The following is a 24,529-nucleotide window of genomic DNA, read 5'->3' as shown; positions in this document are numbered from 1 at the left end:
ACATTATACAGTGTTCTATGTCAATCATTCACGAAAATCCTGATTAAATAAATATTGATTTCATATTGCTACACAATAAAATGTGAAAAAGTTCAAGAGGGGTGAATACTTTTGATACCCACTGTTGTTGGAAGACAGACAAAGTGAAGATAAAGGAAGTAGGTGGGTTAACAGAATAAATTGTTTGCCCTGACCTAATCTAGGTCACTGGAAGTCCCGATTGTAGTTCAGATTGAAAATATATAGTGAAATAATTAGATACCTGCAGTAGTATGCAAAAAAGACAATGTATCATCAGGGGAACTTGACACATCTAAGAATCACACTAAATGGTTATTCTACTGAGTAAAGTATGCCATTTATCTGCATGACACACTGTAGTTATTAAACATGTCCAATTGCAGTGCTATTTCATAATTTTCTACTGTTCAAGAAAAACAGATTTATTAAATTTTCAACAATGAAAATCAACTTAAACTGAGTTAAAAAAACAGCTGCAGACACTAGACACCATTTCATAGGCTAGCATAAATTGTTTATAGTTTTAACTTATTAAACTTAGGTGTAGGCCGTTGAGCACATTCAGTGAAGAAAAGCCCTCCGATTCCATGTATCTCAAATAAGAGCACTCTGAATAGATTCTCTCAGGGCTCCCAGAGAGGTTATTGTGACTCGCTCTTCTCTAATGACAATCGAAACACGCGGCACAGTCACTACAGTTCATAATCTCACAGCGAGAGGAAAAAATGCAAACAGAAGGTTAAGTGGCCCACTTGTTGCCACGCACTCTTGAGTCAGACACAACCACGTCAGGCTTCGAGTAGGCATGTGCAAGTTTTTTTGTCTCTATCCAAGCAATCAATTCATCTGAAAAATAACTTACAAAGCGGAATTCCTAGGGCTTGAAACAACAACGTTGAATCTGAAGGACAGTGTCAGACATTCTACATTAACAGAGACTTTGCCCTGTATTCACTGTGAGGAAGAAATGAATTAAAACATTGCAAGATTGTCTACATTACAGCTACTGTATTTATACAAATCTACAAGTATAACAGGCTGTCCTGCCAAGGGTACTGCAAACTAAGCAAAAAGAACTAAAATTTCCAAGGGAAACCCATACTGTTTTATTTTTAAAAAACTAACTGAATTTCCTAAATATAAGCGTTTCATGTTGCATCCCCATAAGTCCGACACTGATTTTAATGAACATTTTTCAAAAACTCCAAGTAACTCTAGCTTAAAAACAGTATTTTGTCATATACAAAGAAATACAGACAGACTGACAGAGCTAAAATTCTTCAGTCATCTAGAGGTAAAGAGAATATTTGATCCAAGTAAACACAATCTTAATTGGCACTAATAAAGGTTCAACCAATGGGCCTGTTTTACACTCAGTAGAGAAACAAAGGGTCACAATTGGAAACTTAAGGAATACTTATTTAAGACAGGGAACAGGAAACACTTCTTCACTCTTATAGTAGTGGTATCTGGAACAGGCTTCCAGCCATGTGCTGGCTGGGCACCATTAAGAAACAGCTAGATATAATTTTAGATTCACTCAGCTACTGAACTACCAAATGAGCCAGAGGAGCTTATTGTAGTATACAGCTGAAAACAGCTTTGTAAAGTTGAAGCACTCTCAAGCAATTCTCAATTAATATCCCAACATGCTGCCAAAGAATAAAGATACCTGACTTTTATTTGATAATTAATTCAAGAAATCAAAAAGGCTATCTCCGTTTCTTTAGTCATGTAGCCCATGACACGACACAGGACATTCTCAGGCCTCAGAAGTAAAAGGATGAATTTGGGAAAGCAAGAAGAAATATTTCATTTCTGATTTGTCTACTCGTCACTGTTCATGGGTAGAAAGGCACTGTAAGTTCTCTCTAGAAACTGAAATGCCGAGATTCGATATTGCTGCTGCTGCAAAACACAAACCTGGACGATGAACAACAACAAACCACTCTGCCCACTCATGAGGTTTGTCCATTTCGAGGTCTAAGGTAATAAAGATGTGCCTGAATGGCAACGGGGGGGTTGCTCACCATTCACTGTTATGTTCCCTGCTGTCCGTGGAACCCCGACCAGCGTGACTGGGTAGAGGCCAGACTCTGCAGGCAGAGAGAGGGCTGCAGGCAAGGACTCAAACTCCACACCTGACGTCAGGAGACCCTGCAATTCAAAGAAACACACGTAATGCATGTATTTGACATGATGGAGCCGCATGGTGGCACAGTGGTTAGCTTTGCTGTCTTGAAGCACTGGGGTGCTGGATTCAGTTCCTAAGGTGGTTAATTTGTGCATTCTCCCCGTGTTAATGTGCGATTCCTCTGGGTGCTCCAGTTTCTTCCCACAGTCCAAAGAAAAATTGGCCCTGGTGTGAGTGTGACTGGTCTGTGAGTCTGCCCTGTGATGGACTGGCATCCCACCGAGGGGGTACCCTGCCTTGTGCCTCTCGCTTGCTGAGATTTGTCCTGCTCCCCCATGACCCTGTAGTGGTTAAAACGGATGGATTTGACGTAAAGCGATACGAAATTCCACTGGCATTTCCTCAAATGTTCCATTTTTTACAAACCCTGGTTTCACACAGTATCAGGATCTAAATTTGCATTGAATAAGCCGTGTGTACAATTCCTAGATACTTTTCATCAGCTCAAATAGAATACTGGTCAAGTTCTATTCTAGGAAATCATGGCTCACCCATCCACCCTTTAAAAAAAATAATGTACAGTGTAATTGAATGGTACAAAACACAAATGAAAGTTGTATGTTATAATATAGTTTTTAAACTGATCAAATAATAGGTGAATGGAGATTAATTGTGTTTCACTGAATATAACTTTAGTAATGGCATGAAGTAATAACTTTATACATGCAAATAATAATGGTAATGCCAATTTACAGACTTATGTAATGTAGGTGTTCTTAAATATATATTAATGTCCTTGTCAATTTCTGCGACATGATGGTTGATTATTATTAATCGCCGTGATAAAAGATCTGATGTTCTTTGAAAAATAACTTTTTTTAATTCTAATTGAATACTCAGGCTATTATAGCACACTAAAAACTCAACAGTAAGAAATCACCTGATTCTTTTATCATTTATCTGAGTTTTATATAAAACAGGGGTGTCAAATATGTCACAGGCAGGTGAGGTTGAAGCCTCTTTCAGGATTTAAAACAAACTTTGGCAGAGCTTGAACAGCTCACACACCGAGCGAGCGCACTTGATTTTACCAAGACACTCGCTGCGGTTGTCTACCGCTGTTTGATGTGTTCGCAGATTTACTTTGACAGGGAGGAACCTTTGCACAAAAATGGAGAGAAAAATGACCCGCAAACTCCTCCTCAAAACCCTCCCTACAAATTTGAAGCAACCAGATTTCAGTGAATGTTGAAAGTTTTTTTCTCTTATCTCAAAAGAATGCTTAGTAATAAGACCTTTATAATAATATATTGAAGAAATTAAAACAGGAATTTTCAAGTGCTTCTAAAGAAGCTGAGAAATCGAAAAAGATTTCTCCATAACAGTGAATTGAAAAGCTACGTTTGAATTCTATAACAACTGCAAAAGAAAAATAGTAAATTTACTGTGGTTTTATATTGCTGATATCTAGCAAATAATGTTCCACATTTTCAGTGTATTTTTTGACAGGTGTCAGCTTTATCCTGCCTTTTGCCAACTCTGGTTCCTCAAGCAGAGTTAACAGGTGATCCTGATCCCTAAACAAGGGCTGGTGTAACTTACATTTCACATTTTATTCAAATACTTCATCAATTAATACATTCTGCATATGGTTTATGAAAGTAAATTTTCATTTTCTTTACATGGATTACTTGTTCCCAAGATCAAGAACATCCAATATTATTCACATCTTGAGATATGTCAAATTTAAATATAAGAAAGCTATCGCATGAGTTAATTAGCCCATTTATCTTAGTAAAGTGAGTATCCTTATCATAATGTCTTTCAACCACATGGCTTTTTCAATCTTCTCTTCCTTACTTTGGCTTGTGCTCTTTGCTTTTATAACACCTGAAGCAACTGCAACACCTTTTACAGACATTATGTAAAATATAAAGAGTATGTAGAAAACATATTCAAATAAGTGCTTTGTTGTGGAAAAAAATAATTAACAGAGCATTAAATTAGTGGGTATACTGTATATAACAGATCATTTATTTCATGTGTTGTTGAATTATATTGAAAAGGTATTTAAAATATAATTGACAATGCTAGAAAAACATCCCATACTCAGAGGGTATTTCCTAAACTGTCACCTAACAAAGGTACAATGATTGCATTTTATGAGGATTATTTAAAAGGAATTTATCCAAATAATGTGTATTCTTTAAAGAAAACAACACACTCTTCACTTACTACACTAAATGTAATTCAGTATTTCAAATACAGAGAAAACCATGAAAGGTAAGCATTGCTATTTTTCTTTAAAGTCTAAAGTAAGACTCACAAAATTCGCATTGTGTAATGGATTAAGTTGTATTATGAACACCTATCCATAACAGGCACGGAACAACTTCCCAACTCACCATGTAAAAATCAATTTAATAATGTCTTGAAAAAATGAAAAATGATTCCAAGTTTAAAACATCTTGTTCCTTTCTCTGCATGCCCACTGCCTGGATGACTCAAGCTAAATTCCACAGTTTTGCCTAGGGTATACCATTGACGTATGACATGAAGTTTGAAGTTGATTTCATGGACTAGACAGCCATGGGACACTTTAAGCTTGATTTTTCTAACGGAGTCCAAAACCTGTACATCTATACAGATCATGACAATTTCAGTAGGTTTTCTTCAAGGTCCGACTCTGATAATGCAAGAATACTGTAAGCAAGAAAATGATTACTATTTTTCACGACAGCTCATCAATTTTCTGAGATCTTCTTTGATTTGCCTCATTGACACAAATGTCTTGTTAAAGTCTTCTAGCATGAAAACTGTCAGTGTTAACATACTGTATTTCTTCCTATTCATAATTCTAGCACCTGAAGACAAGTAAGATGCACAGAAAAGAAGACTTTCTTTATTTATGATTATGTCCGTTTGCTACACACAATGAGGTCAATGTCAGCACATCTATAGCATAATGTCAACACAACTCTAGATTACACAGAGAGCATGTACACTGTTATCATGGCAGAAATGCCACCTACTGTTTTATCCTTGAAGACAAATTCTATTCATTTCATCACGATTCATTCATCATTCATTTCATGAGCAGTGCATAGGAATATTAGCAAGAAAATTGCAGAATACAAGTATATACCTAACAAAACATCACTTGAACCATGCAAGACTCACTCAATATTTCAGTGCAAAAAACAATCAGATAAATATTTTTTTAAAACATATTCAGTGCTTGGCATACTCCAGTCCTTATTTTGAAAGTGTGTCAATTTAATTAGAAGGCATTGTAATGCATTCTTCACAGGCTATGCAATGAAGATTTCTTCTCAGGTTGTGAACAGTAAACTAGATTAAAGCATTTAGCTTCCAACTGAGGCGAAGCTTATACTGTATATAGGGCCTGTCCTTCATCAAAGAATATGGGCAAACGAGCACAATCAGATGAAGATCAGAAAGGGGTAATGAGACAATCCAGGAAAAGCAAAACAGAACAGCTGAAATTTCATGCCTTTTTTCTGTAATTATTTGTGTTTTGTTATAACTTGTCTTTGCCTACCACTGATAATTAACAAATGAGAATTGCAGCTGGAGCACTAGGGGTTTTAGTTGTTAGAAAAATAAAAGATGTTCTCTGTAGGATTCAGCATTTTCCTGAAGGTGTCAGCTAACACAAAAATGAGTATTTACAGTTATAAATGGAACAGTTCAGAAGAAAGGGAAAATTATTTTCTAAGTCTATTAGATATTACAATCACTATGTGAAAACCAATTTTTGCTTACACCCACGTGGCTTTTTTCCCCTTTGTGTTATCGACGTAATCAAGTGCCTGCAATTTGGGAAAACAGGCTCTGAATCTGCACTCAACAGCACAGAGCAGTTCACAATTTATATCACCAAACAGCAATAACACTCACCTGTAAGTGATTACCTGCTTGCAAAGTTTAAACCCAAGCAGATGTGAGCAGATGAGCCTAAAAAACGGATTTAATAACTCATTCAACACGAACATAAAAACAATAACCTTATCTGCAGGCTCTACCAGCACTATTTTTATTAAAAAATAAGTCGGATTAAGATGAACTGTAAATTAAATAATGAAGTAAAAAGAGAGAGTAAAACCCAAATGTTGCGTGAAGGTTGATGTATGGCAAATATGAACGAGGTTTTGAAAAGAAGCTTTCAGAATGATCAAAGAAGACAATTAAGAAATATTTTGTGAAGCTTGAAAAGGTCACATTATAAGTTTGCAATCAATTCTGGCAAACAAAGAGGGTCTCGCCTTATAAATTGGTGCTCACTGGGATCTTTGGCAATTTTAGACCAAACCTATTTCAACCCACCCATTTGCTGACCGGTTTTATCCAATACAGGGTCACAGGGAAGCCGGAGGCTATCCCAGCAAGCAACAGGTGGACACTACTTCATCGCAAGGCAGACACGGACACACACCAGGACACGGGACTGTGTGAGGAAACCAGAGCACCCACGGGACACCCACGCACACACAAGTTCTATGCAGATAGCAGCCCAGGAATTAAACTCAGGGCCTCAGCTCAGCAGAGCAGCAATGCCAACCACTGTGCCACTGTGACACCAATCTTAACAATAAATCTTGTACACAAAAATGTTTGTAAACATAATATAATGTTGCCACATTTTTATAATAATAATAATTGCTTACACTTATATATAGTGCTTTTCTGGAGACTCCACTCAAAGCACTTTTACAGGTAATGGGGACTCCCCTCCACCACCACCATTGTGCAGCCCCACCTGGATGATGCGACGGCAGCCATAGTGCGCCAGAACGCTCACCACACATCAGCTATCAGTGGGGAGGAGAGCAGAGTAATGAAGCCAATTCATAGATGGGGATTATTAGGAGGCCATGATTGGTAAGGGCCAATGGGAAATTTGGCCAGGACGCCAGGGTACACCCCTCCTCTTTTTGAGAAACACCCTGGGATTTTTTAATGACCACAGAGAGTCAGGACCTCGGTTTTACGTCTCATCCGAAGGACGGCGCCTGTTTACAGTATAGTGTCCCCGTCACTATACTGGGGCATTAGGACCCACATGGACCGCTGGGTGAGCGCCCCCTGCTGTCCCCACTAACACCTCTTCCAGCAGCAACCTTAGTTTTTCCAAGGAGGTTTCCCATCCAGGTACTGACCAGGCTCACACCTGCTGAGCTTCAGTGGGTTGCCAGTTGTGAGTTGCAGGGTGATATGGCTGCTGGCTTATGACAATCCAATACAAACTACCAATAGCGAGTTTACTTAAAACAAAAACAATGGTTTGTGCTTATGAAACATGATCAGTGATCATCCAAATGTCAGAATCACGTGACATCTAACACTTGGACAGATTAGGCAATACACACAATTTAATGGTTCTGAATTGATGACTCTTGTATAACATCACAAAAGCTGTTTTATATTTTCCCAAATGTATGCATTTTAGGGCTGTATATTTTCAGAAAACCACAGAACAAATATAAAAAAACAATCACAAAATTAAGTCATATTTTATAGTTCTAACCTTTACAAGAAGTTATTTCAATAGGATTACTGCAAAAGAAGGACCAGTCCCCTCTGCACTGCACTACTTAGCAGCCTAAGAAGTCAATGCACATGGGCCTTGGTGGGCAAAATATTGAATTTCAAATGCTACTGATGAGTTGAAAGTTCAAGCATTCATTAGCCCCCCAACTACCAATACGGTCACTAATGCCCCGAGGAAAGCAGGCCCCTTGCTTCCATTCCTTGGCTGTAGACACGAAGGCACTGAAGTTTAAGGAAGCTCAATAAGCAGAAAAGCATGTGTTAAATATTACTGCCAAATTAACAGAGCTCCGGGGAGGTGCTAACCTTTAGAAGGAATAAGAAGGCAGCACTTGGAGTTATTTCTGTACCCTGAGGAGCTCCCCCCTGCGCCCTTCACTTTAATGACCCTTTCCTCTTGAAAGTTTGGCTGCTAGAGTGCTTAATTTTTAATGAACATTGCAAGTCATGAATACCACTTGATCCCATGCCTACTTTGATATATGCTAATCAAACACAAAGACAACAGAACCGTTTTTGGCAGTCTATCAAAATCACCCAGCCCCACAGAGAAAAATAATCATAACTATATTGTGCTTAATAGATTAATATGATTTCTTCCCAATGCTGCACCTACTGTATCTACTATTGAGTGGGAGGACAGACTGCAGAGAGAATTGTAATAGTCAGTTCTAATTGAGACCCAATTTTTATTTCAAAACTGAGAACCGGCTGTGATCACAGTGAGTTCCTCACAAGTGTTTTTCACTGTTTAAGATGAATCTGAATGAGTGACCATGTAGATGTATGCAGAATTTCCTGCACGTGAAAAAGAAGACTTGGAAAGTTTAAGATCAGAAATAAGACTCGAAATGTATCGTGACATGACGATTACAATTTATCCAAAAGCTGATCACAAAAGCTGAAGGAAACAGGCGCAATAGTGATAAGTCAATAATTCATTTCCACTGGCGCCCATGATTTGAACAGAAAATGATCTAAGGCAAAAACAATTATATGAGATCTACAAATTATAAATATGAAAAGATTTGCAATGAAATGGCTTTAGCACAGTACAAACAGTTTCAGCTCATTGACCACTGGATGCCTTCAATGATGAAATATAATTATAAAATTTCAGGTTTTAAACAGTAATTTTAAAAAAGCTAATGCATTTTTACCGTTTCTCTTCTTACTGTAATCCAGCTCCAATGAACTGAATCTTTACATGGAGATGGCATTTGTGTGTTAACATTTTAAAACATAATTTAAAATATATTTTTAAACATTTCCCAGCCACCTGGTACAGGTTACTATGATGGAACAGGATATATGTAGGGGCAAAAAATAAAAAAACACAGGTCCATAACCTGTGCTTTTATTCCAGCTATACAAGTTCCCAACAAAGGCTGTAATGCAAAGCAAGTCTGATGAGCTGCCAGAAAATCCAACGTCTGAAAACATACATTTGCAGCTTAGTTAAAGAGACCATTTGAAGTAACAGTGTACAAGGAGATCCAGACATCATGCTATTTCTGCTTTCATCATCTCTTAGTAAATAAACTTACAGTATGCCCTTGATCATCTGCATTTTTGTCTAGAAAATAACGGGACAGTGTCTTAAACCTTTTCACACACTGGACTGAAATAGTCTTGGATGGCAGTCAGCTATTATTCACGAATCCTCTGTGGATATTATGATTAATACATGGAGAAGATTACAGAAGATGCCAGGTTACGTAGCAACTCACTGGCTGACCCAGAGTGTGAAGTGAAGGACTGACTCATCCTAATTGACACCATCAGTGTAGACACCCCAGTACAGGTCACACATTACATTTATTTATGTCTATGAGCTCAGTCACAAAGTCCATTAAGAGAATCACCATGATAAAGGCGGCTTATAATCATACCATACACCCTATGGGAGTATGCCATCCCTGTGTGGAAATGTATTGTCCTGGCTTACAGAAGATTTTGTCTATGGGGAAAAAAACAAAAAAAAAGGATAACTGCCTTTGCTCCTATCTACCACCACAACACAAATATTTAACAACATATCTATAGCTAAAGTCATTACATTCTAGAGATCTTTTAGCCGTTTTCTTCTCCATAGTTGAAATATCCTGGATTTCAGATAGGGTCATGGTCTTACGTATAGAGTTTTACCCCAGCAAGGCATTCAATCATGTAGTAGAAAAAAAAAACAAGGAAAATACAGAATATTCTTTTAAGGCTTCTGTTTCTGGGGGCATCAGCAAAAAAAACGGAGGTAAAATGTTGTATCGTAAGACAATAGTATAAAAAGACCTCAAATATTTTTCTAAATTTAAAACTAGCTTTAGAAAAAAAGACTTATTTGGAGTCAGAAAGAAATAAAGCAAATTTTGCACTAGAGCAATGGATGTTGCTGACAACCTGATTATCATGGCTGATTAAAGTACATTCTTCAGGCAACGCCTTTGCATTGCACAGATGCCACAAATAACAGTAGGAAACAGGGCTTGCAAATGAAAATATCAGGGTCTCTGGTACATCACTGGCTTCCATCTCCAAGTCTATGCTCTTTTAATTCACTTTATTTTTTCAAAGTTCTACTGCAGTAGTAAAGAAAAAAACGAATAAAGACACTTCTGGATTCAATTACAAATGTTGATGTTACTTCTGCTCCAGATAGGTAGCAATAGCCCATCTACTGTATTAAAAGCACTGCAGATATCGTATCAGAAAACATTACAGAGAGTTTAAAATTCAGATTTAAATAAAATCAAACATCACTTGCATTTTTCCACCATTATCTACATGGATATTGGACAGGATTTGATCAACACAAGAAGCATAATTTCTTTAAAGACATATTACAAGAATAAATTTTCATTTTGAAGAGATTATTCCATGAAGGTGAAACACTGCTTTTTTTCTTTGCTTATGTACTCATGGATCTGTGTCTGGGAAAACAAAAAAATGATTACTGCTACTCATTGAAAGGCAAAATATAAAAATGAGATTTCTCTTCACTCTGATTCTATTTAATAGACCATTTTAATCAGACTTTCATCAAAAATTCTCAGTATCAGTATTTTTTTTAGTTTGTTTTGAACTTATTTGGGAGGACTATGTATAAAAAGGGCTGTGATTGTAATATGGTTCACCTAATATAGACATAAATACCCTCGAATTAATTCTGCATTTTAACCTCAGTCATTGCTCTATTTCAAATCAAATGTGCTGGAGTACAGAGCCAAAACATCAAATATTTATTACTGTCCAAATACTTATGGACTGCACTGTATACAGTATATTGCTTGCACTGTTTCTGGAACCCCTGACAAAGGCTGGTTCCAAAATCACACAGTAATGGCAATAATTTGCTTTGTCTTGACTTCAACATAGGAACAAGAATCTAAAACTCTTGCCTTAGTGTAAGCACCTTGCCTAGTGATCAGAATCTGGCGTTTTGACCATTTCAATATTGCTCCATTTCAGCTTTTCAAACATTTATATTTGTTTTAGGTATTCAAGCAACTGGGATCCTCAGATAAAGCTAAGAAAATGTTTTCATGGAACAAATACACTAAGTGGAGAAATCAGGAGGGCAATTTACAGTAAATTTAAAAATTTAAAGTCAATAAAAAAACACCAAGGGGTAAACTGTAAGTGTGTATATGAAGGAGGGAATGTTTCAAACCTCAATAAAATCAATTGTTGAAACATAAAGGCAAGTAAGGCGCATAAAGCACTTAGTCATGACATAAAACAAATTTAAGAAAATAAGCATATATAAGCATATTCTGTACTCTGAACGCTGCAGCCAGTGAGAGAAGTTTTTCATAACCTTGCAATGAGGATAAAAGGAAGGTGCCTTTGAGTGATTATCTGGACAGGCTGGTTTATATGCAGCAGCTACGCTCTGACTTGAGCTGTGGCATCATGAGTCAGTGCGCAGAATACATCGGCAAGCTGGTTTAAATATTATAGGTTAACCTGTTCCTCATAAAGTGTCCTCCTGAAACAGTCTTATGCCCTCTGAATATCACCTACAGTTGCCAATTTACCTATAAAAGACACTAGGAGGTAAAAATATAAAGACATAAATATGACTGGAGGAGAAAATGTTCCGACAAACCTCAATAAGTGTAATTATTGTGCTGCTAGGAAAACGGAGAACACTTGGCTCATATCTGTGTACTAGGACATTTATCTGCTATGGGTTCACTGCTTCGATCGTATCACTCCTTCATCTCATCCTGCCTTCCAGCCCTGTAAAGAGACCAAGAGGCTGATAAAATTCTCTCCAAGCAGAAAGTAAGAGGAAGTATAACGTTGGGAACCTGATTTTAAAAATGTATCGGCTTCCACTATGTGTATTTCCTTTGAAGATGTACTCTAAACTTTATAAAAACTTTTCCTTCTGCATGTTTATTTTCTTAGAAATAAGTATGGGCTTCCAAATACAGCACAGTATATAAGGCAAAATCCAATTAAGTGTTTTGTCATATATTATAGATTTTCAAACACAATTTGAAGAAAATTGAACCAAAAGGTGTTTCTGAGGTTCTGAAAACTCCTACCTACAGAGATACAGTGAAAAAAGACTTCTCTGAAACTGATTCAGAGAAAAAAGTCATCCAGACAGCATACTGTAGCCTCGTCAGAGAAATTTCAGAGGATCTCCATGAAGGAGGTCAGACACTCCATCACTGTGAGAATTGATAATGATGACTGATTTTATAGCAAAAGAAAAAGCTTAGCTGGGTAGAAAAGGTACTGAGGCCAGATGGCTCATCATTTGCTGAAATGTAGGAACATATTATACATTTGAAAATAACAGTTTTCTTTAAATTTTCAAAAAAACGACAGTCAAAAACAAATACACTGAATTTGCTCAAAACCTACAGTCCATTATACAATCTTCTAAAAATCCCATGTTAAAACTAATTTCTCTTATAAAATGTCATGAGCACAGTTAATCGGCAGAGACAGAAAAAAGCAAATGCAATAATGTGTTTTGCTTTTTGGAAAAACATTTGTTTTTAGTCTTCTGGGGTTACTTCAGCTATTCACTGTAAATCGCTGTTGAAAATCTGTATGATGCATTTCAAAATAAGAGAAATAAACTGACAAGAATGGAGCATTAGAGTTATTTAAGTCCATTGCTCCAGAAATATTGAGGTAATTTTAACAGTTGGTGTATTTTGCTCTTACTGTATACTTTTAATGAGGCTATTTCCCACCTACTGTGACTCTCTCTTCTCAAACGTAGTTCTTAAATGGTGCAGGCAGGAATCCTCACGGATGGTGGCACTAATCTTCCAGTCTTCAGCCAAGTGAATGTAGGGCTTTTAACATAAATAGATGGTATTATCTCTCTATAGACTGGATTGGCCTTTAAGGAATCGGTCTCTTTGAACATACCTGTAATGCTATTCAAAGATCAACTACTTCCTCAACACACTCTTTTGGAGTCAAAGTAATAAGTAGCCATTGCCTTGAGAAACTAATGGAGAGGAATGTTTCTCATTGTTCAGGACTTTAAGTTGTGTGCCCTTCCTTCTCAAATACTCAAAAAAGGACTTAAACTAAGGAGGAGGTGATACAAGATTGACTTTAAAAAATGTTTGCTTAAACAGTAGATATTCTTGATTTTTTGCTGCCAACTTGGGTTTCAGACCGTAGCGTTAGGAAAGGAAAGTTGTGCATTTTATTCTTGTGCACATTTAATTTTTTTGACGCACAGTACTTACTGTATGTATTTCAATCTAAGAAGGTAGATCAAGACAGAGGGCCACTCTAAATGTGATTTCATAACATTCATTGAATAATTTTGTTCAATTCATTTTTTTTTGTCTTTGTCAGCTCAGGATCATGTAACTATAAAATCCAACAATTATCAAAATATAAAAAATGTATAAGAGCAATATACAAATACGTCTGTACTGTATAGCACAGCAAAACAATGCATAAAGGTGAGCCATTATTTCTCACCAATCTGCTCATTATGCTCAACAAAAACATGACTTTTAATTGAAAAGTTTGTTTTAATTGAATTAGACATTTAAGAATTATTTAATCTATACTTATGGTTTGTGGGCCATCTATGATAGCCAGCATTTGAAGGAAACCTTATAGATAATACTTCCTCCATGGAACTCTTGTAGATAAATAGATAAGATCATTTCTTTCTCAGCATTTAAATTATTTCCAAGAAAAAAAAAGTAAAGAAAGGTACAGCTCCGTCCAGTCTTCAGCAGAAAACTAAAACTATTTTAAACCTGTTACACAACACATAACAAAAGGAAATGGCCATTCTTAGGATATTGTTTACTGTGTAAAAATGTTAGAAATAAAGCAGTATGCTGTACAGAAACACATTACTTGTTTAATGTAATGTACAATACATTACAATAGGTACAGTACTTGGTTCATGAGAAACAAAAACTATGATTCCCCAGTTGGGAAGTATTTATCCATCTACGAACTACAGACGTACGAGCAGTGATACTATTCTTCTGTGATGAATGCACAGAAGTAATTATGGCCTTTGAGATGCCCAATCACATAACAAGAAACGGACATTTTAGTGACGGTTTCTCCCTCCAACAGGTTGTGTCCCAAATTCATGTTTCAGCAGAAATTTTACCCAAAACCCTGGTGAGGGAAACTGGAACTGTTGGTAACAGAAATGGAAGTAGTTAACAGATGTGCCAAAGAGTATACTTACTATGAAACTGAGGACGATCCAGCGGAGATCTTACTGACCAGCTTCACATGTGGGTGGTAATACTGTACAGTAAATCAGTGATACTTTGGCTACTGAACTGCTCTAAAAGAGGAATCAACCAAGTAATGGGGAAACATGAACACCACACACACATTGTATTTGATCATGCTAGTGAGCAATTAATAGATACCAGTACATTCTCCGTTTAATATTTGTTTTTAGTAAAATAAGATCTGTATTGTTTATAGATGTACTTTTACTTTACAGACGATATTTTTCTATATGTATATTAAACTATATTTCTCTATATGTCTAAACTATATAAACTATATCAACATATAACTGCTATGCTGCATTCAATTTTAAATATCTGTGGTTTATGTATCTTCTATTCTAATTTTTGCTCCTGTTGCTCTCAACATCTTTTTGTAACATGAAAAGGTTAAAAAGATTATTCTTCCTGCTCAAATAAAACGAATAAAAGTCATCCTTTTCTAGAAAGTCACTGAGGAAGAGAGGACTAAACATAATTACATGTTGATTTTGCTCTTTGCTTTTAGCGTCGCGATCCAGCTCTTCAACGCTAAACATCAAATAGCGATTAAAAACAGTTACATTGGAACTGAGCTACCTTATGGTGCTTTTGAGCTTGACACGACAGATGGAAAAACAAAAGCACCCAATTCAATTTAAAATGCTTTCACTAACATGAATAAAGAAAGCTTTATCACTGTCCTATTCCTATTCTACACTTTATAAGCATTGAGAGTACAGCATACGAAACATAGAAGTTAATAGCACTGCAGATATATACCCTAAAGTACAGTTATGCACCACTGAAGTTTGTAAACTTTCCCATTATCCCATACAGGTATAATCAAATTTATGTTCTATTAAAAATAATGCACCAAAGTAGCGTCAAAAGAGGCTAGCAATACCATCAAAAGTCACAAGAGGGTGCCAACAACCACAACAGCAATCATTGCTTGGAAGTTATTTCCACGTGAAGCCGATGTCGGTAATATTCATAGGTGCTCCTCATTATGAAAGAATAGCCTAGGGAGAGTGTATCAGCCTATTACCAGACACAAAAAGAGAAAGAGCCAACAGAAGGCTCCTCTCTACTAAGAAAGAGATTCCCAGAATTAATTTGAAGTTAGCACAAGGCAAAGCTTCTAGCCCTCCTGAGAAAATGACTCTCGGACTGCAGCGTTGTTCGCTCATGGCGTTCTATCCTGTAAAGATAGCTGATACCGTCCTCTGGCTGGAGCAGCAGTTCTGAGGGAAAAGACTCCCACAGGGGAAAATAAAAATGAGTTTGCTCGGAAGCCATCCAACTCTAACTACAACTAACCCAGTTTGGAATAGCCTCTCCACAGACTCTTTGCAATCCAGTGACCAGAAGCCGGGCAAAGTAGTTAATTAGATTCAAGTAACTCCAAGCTACAGATATAGGGGATGCTTTTCACAACAAATGCAGGACACAGCACTAGAAGTTGATATTCTCGGCCGATGCACACAAGCTGTACTTTTTCTTAAATAAATTAATTGAAATATTTGAAACCACCTTCCTCAAACCGACAAACAATGTCATGCAGGCTTTGAACAATCGGACGCAAACCTACAAGAAGATAAGCTTGTGCAACAGCTGATTCAGGAAGGAAAACAATAAATTGCATCAACTTGTTGAACACAAACCAAAACCACAGACTTACTGCCCAGCCACATCATAAAGAGCCAGTGCAGGTTCAGACATGAAACCTGCAGAAACAACTCGTGGTGACGCAGACCGTGTGCTGACAGTAGACCAATTAGAAGGACCTAAGACAACTGACGGTATTAGTATGGTTAGTGGACATTTTAAATGCAACTTGCACAAAATTCTTTAGAAAATGAGTGCTGAGTTAATATTGGGGCTCTTTCTTAATCACCTTACAAAATATGTTCTATCATACAACTGTTTTCTTGGGATCCCCATTTATGGGTAAGAATATTTTTTTTACACTGCAACATTGTTTTTCTCTGGTATATTTTTCAGCATGGAATACACTTTAACTTCCTTTCCAGCTAAACTTATAATGCCAAGGTAGCCGTCATACCTCAACTGCCCTACTCTCTGATTACTGTGCAAACTTTGATGGAGTTTAAGACCCAAAAGAATGAGGATTTACCCATTTAAAAACTTATGGAAATTGCAATAAACACTTCTTTCAGTCCAGATGTCTGAGCTATTTTGCTGCTTTCAAAACTCCAAAACCATGTCTGCAAAGAAGGGAAGACAAACATCAGGACACTCCCTCCCATCCACTTAAGATACAGTAGAAAAATAGAAAGAAGAAAGGGGTGACCAGAAATCTATCCTTCCGTGACCTTCCCTCTAGCGCTGCCATTCCTCTCCCTGATCCATGGGAGACCTGGGAAATGGAAACTCTTATAGGCCACATTCATATGGATTCAATTACAAGATGCTTAGAGGACCCCACATCAATCCTGTTTGTGCTTCGGCAGTGAAGATGAATGGAACTCCTACAGAATGAAGGTCAAGATGCCCACATCATTTGCAATCTGAAATTACCCCTTAAATAAAATAAACGAAAAGGGGGGCAAACCAAAACCACTATGCACATACTCATTTTATGTAAAAAAGACATCAGGCAGGAGTTTACAGCAATATTTTTGGCCCAAGGCACACGAAACATTTTACTGCGTTAAATTCTGGCTACTCTGATTGCCAATGGACGTTACTCAATCTAAATTCAGCACACCACAACAGCTGCTGTCCTTTACCACAGATCCTTTCCAGGGGATAGCCATGGACCTTATAGGCTATTAGACAAAAACTCCATGAAAAATCCTTTTAATAGTAGACTATGCTACTGCACTCAAGATACAATCTCTCGCAGGGATATATTGTATACAGTACTCTTTTCATGAGTTAAGAATCCCTAGCAGAAGTCTGACTGATGAGGGTAGTCCTTTCACTTCCCAATTAACGGAGAATGTTACACAGATGGATTTCCTGATTTTTGCTCTAGCACCTGTAAATTAATGGACCTGTACAACATTCTTAAACATTTGTGGTCAAGCATTTTTCAGGAAAATTAGGATGTGATTGGGATTCATTACTACACTTTGACTTCTCCACTATCCAGGTGGTACTCCTGGATTCTGCAGGATTTTCTTCCTTTTCTCCCATGTGGGAGATGCCCCAGAGGTATCCTAGATAGTTCCTTGGAAATCTGAACAAACTAGTAACTGATCTAAATCTTTTAGATTATTATTTAATGCACTTCCAGGAATGCATTGCATTTGCTGGAATGCATTTTTCCTACAGAGCTATTAACTAGATTACAAGAAACACAAAAAAGCATTATGACCTGAACCCTAATACAGCAATTTAGCTCAGGAGAACAAGTCTTGCTTTCCTTCCATTTCCAGATTGTAAATTACATTGCCCATTGCCAGAAGCTCTATAAGGCTACTGAAGAAAATGGCACTGTGAATTACAGAATCGTACAAAATAAAAATAAATCTACCATATAAACCTTTGAAGGCTTGGAGTGAGCTGACACGCAGGAATAATTTTGTTACCCAGGCACATTTGCATCTTTGCAAGTTGTATGTGTTGCCTGGCCTGACAGAAAAATATAGAGTCTGCCTACTGGTTCCTACAAGAAATGCTGACATATTTTCAAATTTCCATGAAGAACACAAATCATTGAGCGTCACACCAAGATCTCACAACCTGGAGTCACTGTTCATATAACCCCCACAAGGGGACAAAAAAATGCAAGTCTCCAAATTTGATTGGCTACGCAATGCCCCAATTGGAAGCCTAGAAAGTGGAATCCCAATCCTAGAAAGGCTAGGGAGAGCCCAACCTCTAGATCTTACTACCAATTTTGGGAGCTATCCCGAGCAAATTTGCCATAGAGGCCTGATGGCTTTTTGACTTTTCATTTATATTCTCTGGAGTCTTTCATGATAATGTGATACACTCATACAAGACACACAACCAAGATACCTTTACTTTTATCAAAAGAAGGAGCAATACAGCCAGAAATCATAAGTGAAGTAATTTCACCGTGAAGACAATATCTGATATGGAGTTGTCAATAATGTTCAAAGGTGTCCCTCATCTTTAGAATAATTTAGAAGCTTATAAAAAAGGACGCTGTGGAGACCATGCAGATTCAAAGTGAAGAAAAACATCAGAATGCTTATTTCTACTAAAATGAGTGCCAGGATTAATCTATAGTTCAGTGCAAGGGAAAGCTTTTAACTCTCCCAAGAAGGAGAAGAGTCTTTGACTGCAGTATTTTTGCTCAAGGTGTTTTTTTCAGTTCTCTTAAAGTGAATAAATACCTTGAGCTAAGCCCCTTGAAAAGTAGATATTGTTTTTGAGCCAAAGTCACAGTTCTGAGAGAAACAACTCTCGCATTTAGGACTCCCACCTGGGAAAATAATTAGTTTACACATCACCCATCTGACACTGAGATGAAGCTCGTTATGGAAAAGTAGGGAGGTGTGCAAAGATTACTGCAAAGCACAGATGATTTTTTCCAGTCCCAGTGACAAGAAGTCTAAGTGAATTAGTGAATTAAGAATCAATCCCTGTACTGATTTAGTGGAACAGCTATGAAATCTTTATCAGCAAAGGTTTATATGCTTACATGACCTTTGCCAAAGCTATTTTATAGCCTTTTAGCCCAAGGTACCAGAAGAATTTCAGGAAAAAAATTATTATTATTGAAAGTTCATTTTAGCTTGGTTGGACCTGATTAACATGTAACTCTCTGATGAAATAGTGATCATAAAGGTCAATTAAATTATAATTGCCTAAATAACGATTTTTATGTTTTTAATTACGATGTTTTTTTTCCCCCATAATGAAACTGAACTTACCATGTTCTCCACACGCAGCTCGAAAGGCATGGGATTATACACCATGAGCTGCACCTCACACACGTCTCCTTGTACCCACTGGAAGTCTGAAAGAAAAAGAAACAAATAAGACCTAGGTCCTGTGTGTGGTATCAAAGCTCACCAAAGAAACAGGATTAACCCATATAAGTCACAAGTAACTTATCTTTCAACAGCAATTATCAATTACATTTCTTGTAAATAATTGTGAGCTAATTGTGCATTAACACTATTCAAAAACATTGAAAAAAGGAAATGAAAATGATTGTAAACTTATTTTAATACCCTACTATGTTGGATGCTTCAACCTTTTCTAAGTGCCTTATAAACCTGTAATGTTTAAAATGTTACATGACGTAAATGAAAAGGTTTTTGCTTCTAATTATGTAAACTCATTCCTGAAGTAAATTTAAGTAAGAACTTATACGTGTACAAATTATTAATTCAATACAAAACTTTCATTTGTTAATGCCCCTTCACATTAATTATAGTTGCTTATTGGGGTCTCCAAAACAAAATGAAATTCAATTTCAAAACTCATAACAGTGCACATCACTACATGACAGAAGGGGACAGATGGTGTCATTTGAGAGAGATCTGTGGGTCTAGAGTCACTGTCATTTGAAACATTTCAGTGTACTGTGACATTTCCTCTGATGTTAATACCATAAAACTGCCTCTAAACTAGTAAATTAACCCTAAAACACTTGAAATACGGAGAGAATAAGAATTCTAGGCACAGATTTTTTAAAAATCCTTTTTTGAACACTGAATTTATAAACACAAAATAAACATTACTATACTTTTAACTCATTGCAATACTAAGAAATCATCAGGGATAAAAGCAGCTTTCTAATCTCATGGCTCAATCTACACTAATCAAATGAGGTCATGAAACCACTGCGTTCTAGGGAAAGCATTTAGGACCAAAAACTGGTATGAAAGGTTCTCTCTCTCTCAAAGAAAAATATCCGCCATGGTACTGAAGACTCCCTGTGCTCCTGCTCAAAACAGCCAAATAAAATCCTATAAGCAGTAAGGTAGCAACACTGGAAAAATATTAAAATCTGTTAAATCCACCATTCTAATTTGTAACATTTCTTATGTTCTCAATCTATGCATTTTAATACAGAAAAGCTTTAAATGCCTGTCCTGTATTTTATATTTCCTTCCTATTAATACTTAATGGACTATGACCTTCTGCAGACTGAATGTAGTGAATTCAACTGGTTCAGTGGAGAGCACAAAGTCTCCCTTTAGTGCTGCTTGAGGATTCTGTTGCTCTTTACAATGACACATTAATACAAAGTTATTGAAAGTGCAGCTCTGACAAAACCACTTATTTTGCCTGATCCTCCCATGGTACACAAAAGTAAAAAAACGGCACCCTCTCTTATTTTTATAGATTCATGTTTCTCTCTTGATGCTGCCGATCGCTAAAATACAACTCATTACCTGTTTGTTAGATCCTAGTTCTACCTCCCTATTCAAAGCTAGTTTCACTACTCTTTGTTCATTTCTAAATAACCTCATAAATGAGTCTTGAACTCCACTCCTGTTCATATAAGGTGATGGGGGGCTGTGTTGTGTAAGTAACAGTTAGTCTCGCTCCTCACTCACTAACATTCCAAGACACGCTACAGGACGCCATGACACTTACAAAGAAAAAACAGCTTTCTGATCATAGATATGGTCTTAATCGACTAAGTCAGCTTGGTGAGCTTTTCTTTTCCCTTTTGTTTTATTTTTGTTATGTGTATTATACGTGCTGACACGTGCTAACAGAGCCGTGAGTTTAGGGGAAAGTTAAAAAAATATAAATGTTACAAAGGCTGGAGTAGGGAATTCACATGGCAAACTGAAAGCTATAACATGACTTTAAACTTTCTTAAACTTTAAACTAGTGTTGAACCAGTAAGTAGCACTATCTCTTCTGGATTAAAACTTCCAAACCAATGTCCAAGTGTGGTTGGAGGGCAGAATGCTCTGTAGGAAGAACCTTTCTTTGGATGAAATGTTAAAGCAAGGTCCTTATTACTTGTTCATTAAAGTTCCCAAACTACAGTTTTTAAAAGCCTATCCGGCACTTTATCCACTTCAGCTATGGAAAAAGTTGGATTTTTCCTATATGTGAATCTACTGGGATGACAAACACTACTATAATAATACAGGGAATTACTTTAAAATGATAAAATAACAAATAAGGCTGCCTTTAAAAATGTATAACCAGATCCAAAATACTGTATATTTGACTGAACTACTGTTTATTAGCTATAGCACAAAGTACAGACCTTTTCATTGACCACTGTGATACAATACTTTATTCCTTTCATTAGTGAACTGTTATGAACATGAAACAGGAAGGACAAAAGTAACACTTTCATTAGAACATCAAGTGGGCATCATTTGTACAGCCTTTATAACAGTAAAACAATATTTTTAAATATTTTTTTGCTGGAAGGAAATTCCAGCAGTTTTCGATGCTTTTACCATAAGACTCTTGCTGAGAACTAGATTCGGGTACAGTAGTTTCTCATAAACCCTGTTAGCAATGCTTTAGTTCAAGAAGACTCAGTGATCTGCATGAAAATAATGCAAATTCATATCACATGAAAAGCAAGAGAAGTAACAAGGGGAAAGGTGGTCTCTCAGCCCGATTCTGTGATGGTAGGTTATAGAAAGAAGCTGACAACTATACACTGCACATTTGATTAATTAAAACACTCCTAAAAGTATTACACTGTGGTTCAATTTTCCATATATTTAAACTATATTTTCTCTTTCTACTGTGCATTCTAAATACATTAAGTGGACCCAAGAGAAGTATTTTGAACAATCTTTTCTAGAATCTGGTAGGCATTTGGATTTATAGAAAGTAAGCTCTGTGAACACCTGGGAAATTAAAGATATTCAAATTCATCCATAATGTAGGAAAGACAACCATCACAACTTCATCTCTCTGTTGGGACGCTGACTCACAAAGGTCCAATTAAGTAAGAAACAGATTTAAGAAGGAAAAGTGTGGTAATAAGTAAACACTGCTTTCATCCACAAAGCTTTACACATACACTAAATGAAGTCAAGACTAGATTTTTACTACACAAAATCGACATAACTGGTCATGTTGGAATATTTTACTTCTGCTGATTAACACCAAACTTCTAAATTAACAGGACTGTGACTGCAAACTCCTTTTTTTTCTTTTAGATCTTAGTCATGACATATGCCTAGAAAACATGATCAAAAATCAAACCAATCTGGAAAAAAAAGATGAGTCCCTTGTGATTCCCCGTTTTGAACTTAATGTTCTGAAAATGAATGTAACAATACATATTGCACTCTTCTGCTTCTGTTGAGAATTCTTAACACAGCAATCATAAAACTTCAATCTCTCCTCAGTGAAAGTGTTATTTTGAAAATCGTCAAAAGTTTTAGGTTGAGATTTTGATTCATATTCCCATAACAGAAGTGAAGTTTGACAAAAGTTTATCTTGGGGAAAAAAAAACAATAACTTTGATGTGGAGGAATTTTAAAATTCGAGCACAAGCATACTGGAAACATTGGAAAGATGCCGAGATTCTGCCACCTGAAATCATCTCAATTCATACAGTAAATACCAGGTGCTGTCACATTAAAATATGAAGACTGGACACAGAGATACAGCATCACTATAGTGCAAAAAACAAATAGAACATTTGCACAACAGTACTTAGCAGTTTGGCTTTGTACAACATGAATGTTTGGTACTGTATCAGTGTGGATCCACTGATAAAGATCACAGAGAAAGATTTTCTGCAGACATTTTAAACATGTGGGACATAAGCCTAAATTACTATGGGTTTGGAGTTAAATTATAAATTATAATGGGCTTTGTATCATTTTTTTTTTAATTTGTATTAACTTTAACCAGAAGTACTTTTTAAAAAAAATGTACATACAGTAAATAAAATCACTAATGGAGCACTCAGTGTATCATAGGGCGGATAAAAGCTCTCTTTTCACCACATTAATTTTAAAGATCCAGGCTTCTCTGTCCTCACATAAATACTCAATATTTCCCAGGTCACAGATCCTCAGTTACAAGGAAACACAGGAACAGATATTTACTGCCTTCATCTGAATCCCATTCCAGCAATATATATTAGAGTATGGAAACATCGGCAGCTGTAATGTAATCATGCCCTGCATAATGCATGCACACAAAGCACAGGAAATCAAACAGCAAACAAAACGACATTTGGGGAGCCTATTGTAGAAACGGCCTTTTTGATATACAGTGGCATATCTGTTTTCATAATTTAACATCAAGGACTGCTAACACTTCTGCAGTAGCTAACACATCGTAAATAGATCCAAGTGTTTGGAACGGAGAAAGAACTCGTATCTCTGCTATGCACAATCCTACAGCATATAAAACTGTTCTGTCTCTTGCATATCAGATGTTATTCATCTTTACATGTTCCTGAAAAGTACAAGAGGAAATCTTCACAAAATTTAATGAAAATGTATTTAGTTAAGTGCCCATAAACTCTTTTGCTAAATAGCTCGTGTAAATTAACAAATTAACTTGTAGCTGCCTAGCTGTCCAGCATTTCAGAGCTGCCAATTAGATGGCAGATTTTAAGGATTAGGTCAGAGAGCCAAGGCACTCTTCTATTCCAAGAACCAGCACTGCTCTCTCTCCATTATCAAGTTCTGTTTAGGACAGCACTTTGCACATTTCTGGCACACTTTCATTATGGCTCGAAAATGAAAAGATGAATTTATATTGTATTACCCATGAGCACCATTAAACTGTTTCAAAATTCACCTGCCAAACAATATTAAAAAGCCTGGTTATTTCAAGCCATGCTATGACAGGTGGCTAGCTCCCTTAGAGGAAAAAAAAAAACTTTGTAGTTCCTTCCTCAGTACCTCAGATGACAAGAGTCAGCATTCTATCTTCCAGCACCTTTCCAAATCTCAGTGTATTACTTGGGGGTCAAAAAAACTCTTTGATCTCTGATTACAAGACAAGTGCCCTGATTATAGCAGTTGTTAGAAAATTACCTTTAATTAAAATACCTAAAGATGACCTGTTGTTAACAACGGGCTAAAATCTGCAGACTAGAGGATTCGTGCAGATTTTTCTCAGTGTGTGAACTGCACTCTGAATCAGAATTAGTCTCCAAGCACATTT

The 24,529-nt window shown here is 36.6% G+C and overlaps 1 protein-coding gene across 4 annotated transcripts in view; it reads right to left on the bottom strand.

Moving 5' to 3' along the window:
* Positions 1–24,529, bottom strand: part of trappc9 (trafficking protein particle complex subunit 9) — a 665,954-nt gene that overhangs the window by 562,289 nt on the left and 79,136 nt on the right. For all 4 annotated transcript variants that reach the window (XM_015357321.2, XM_015357322.2, XM_006635851.3 and 1 more), the window contains 2 exons: positions 19,332–19,417; positions 2,052–2,178 (listed from right to left, as the gene is read on the bottom strand). In XM_015357321.2, the coding sequence (XP_015212807.2) occupies positions 2,052–2,178; positions 19,332–19,417 (213 nt within the window). The remainder of the gene's footprint in view (positions 1–2,051; positions 2,179–19,331; positions 19,418–24,529) is intronic.

The sequence above is a fragment of the Lepisosteus oculatus genome, chromosome 10 (genome assembly GCF_040954835.1).
Source record: "Lepisosteus oculatus isolate fLepOcu1 chromosome 10, fLepOcu1.hap2, whole genome shotgun sequence".
NCBI lineage: Eukaryota > Metazoa > Chordata > Actinopteri > Semionotiformes > Lepisosteidae > Lepisosteus > Lepisosteus oculatus.
The sequence above is the reverse complement of the archived record's forward strand: the minus strand, read 5'-3'. Positions and strand labels throughout refer to the sequence as shown.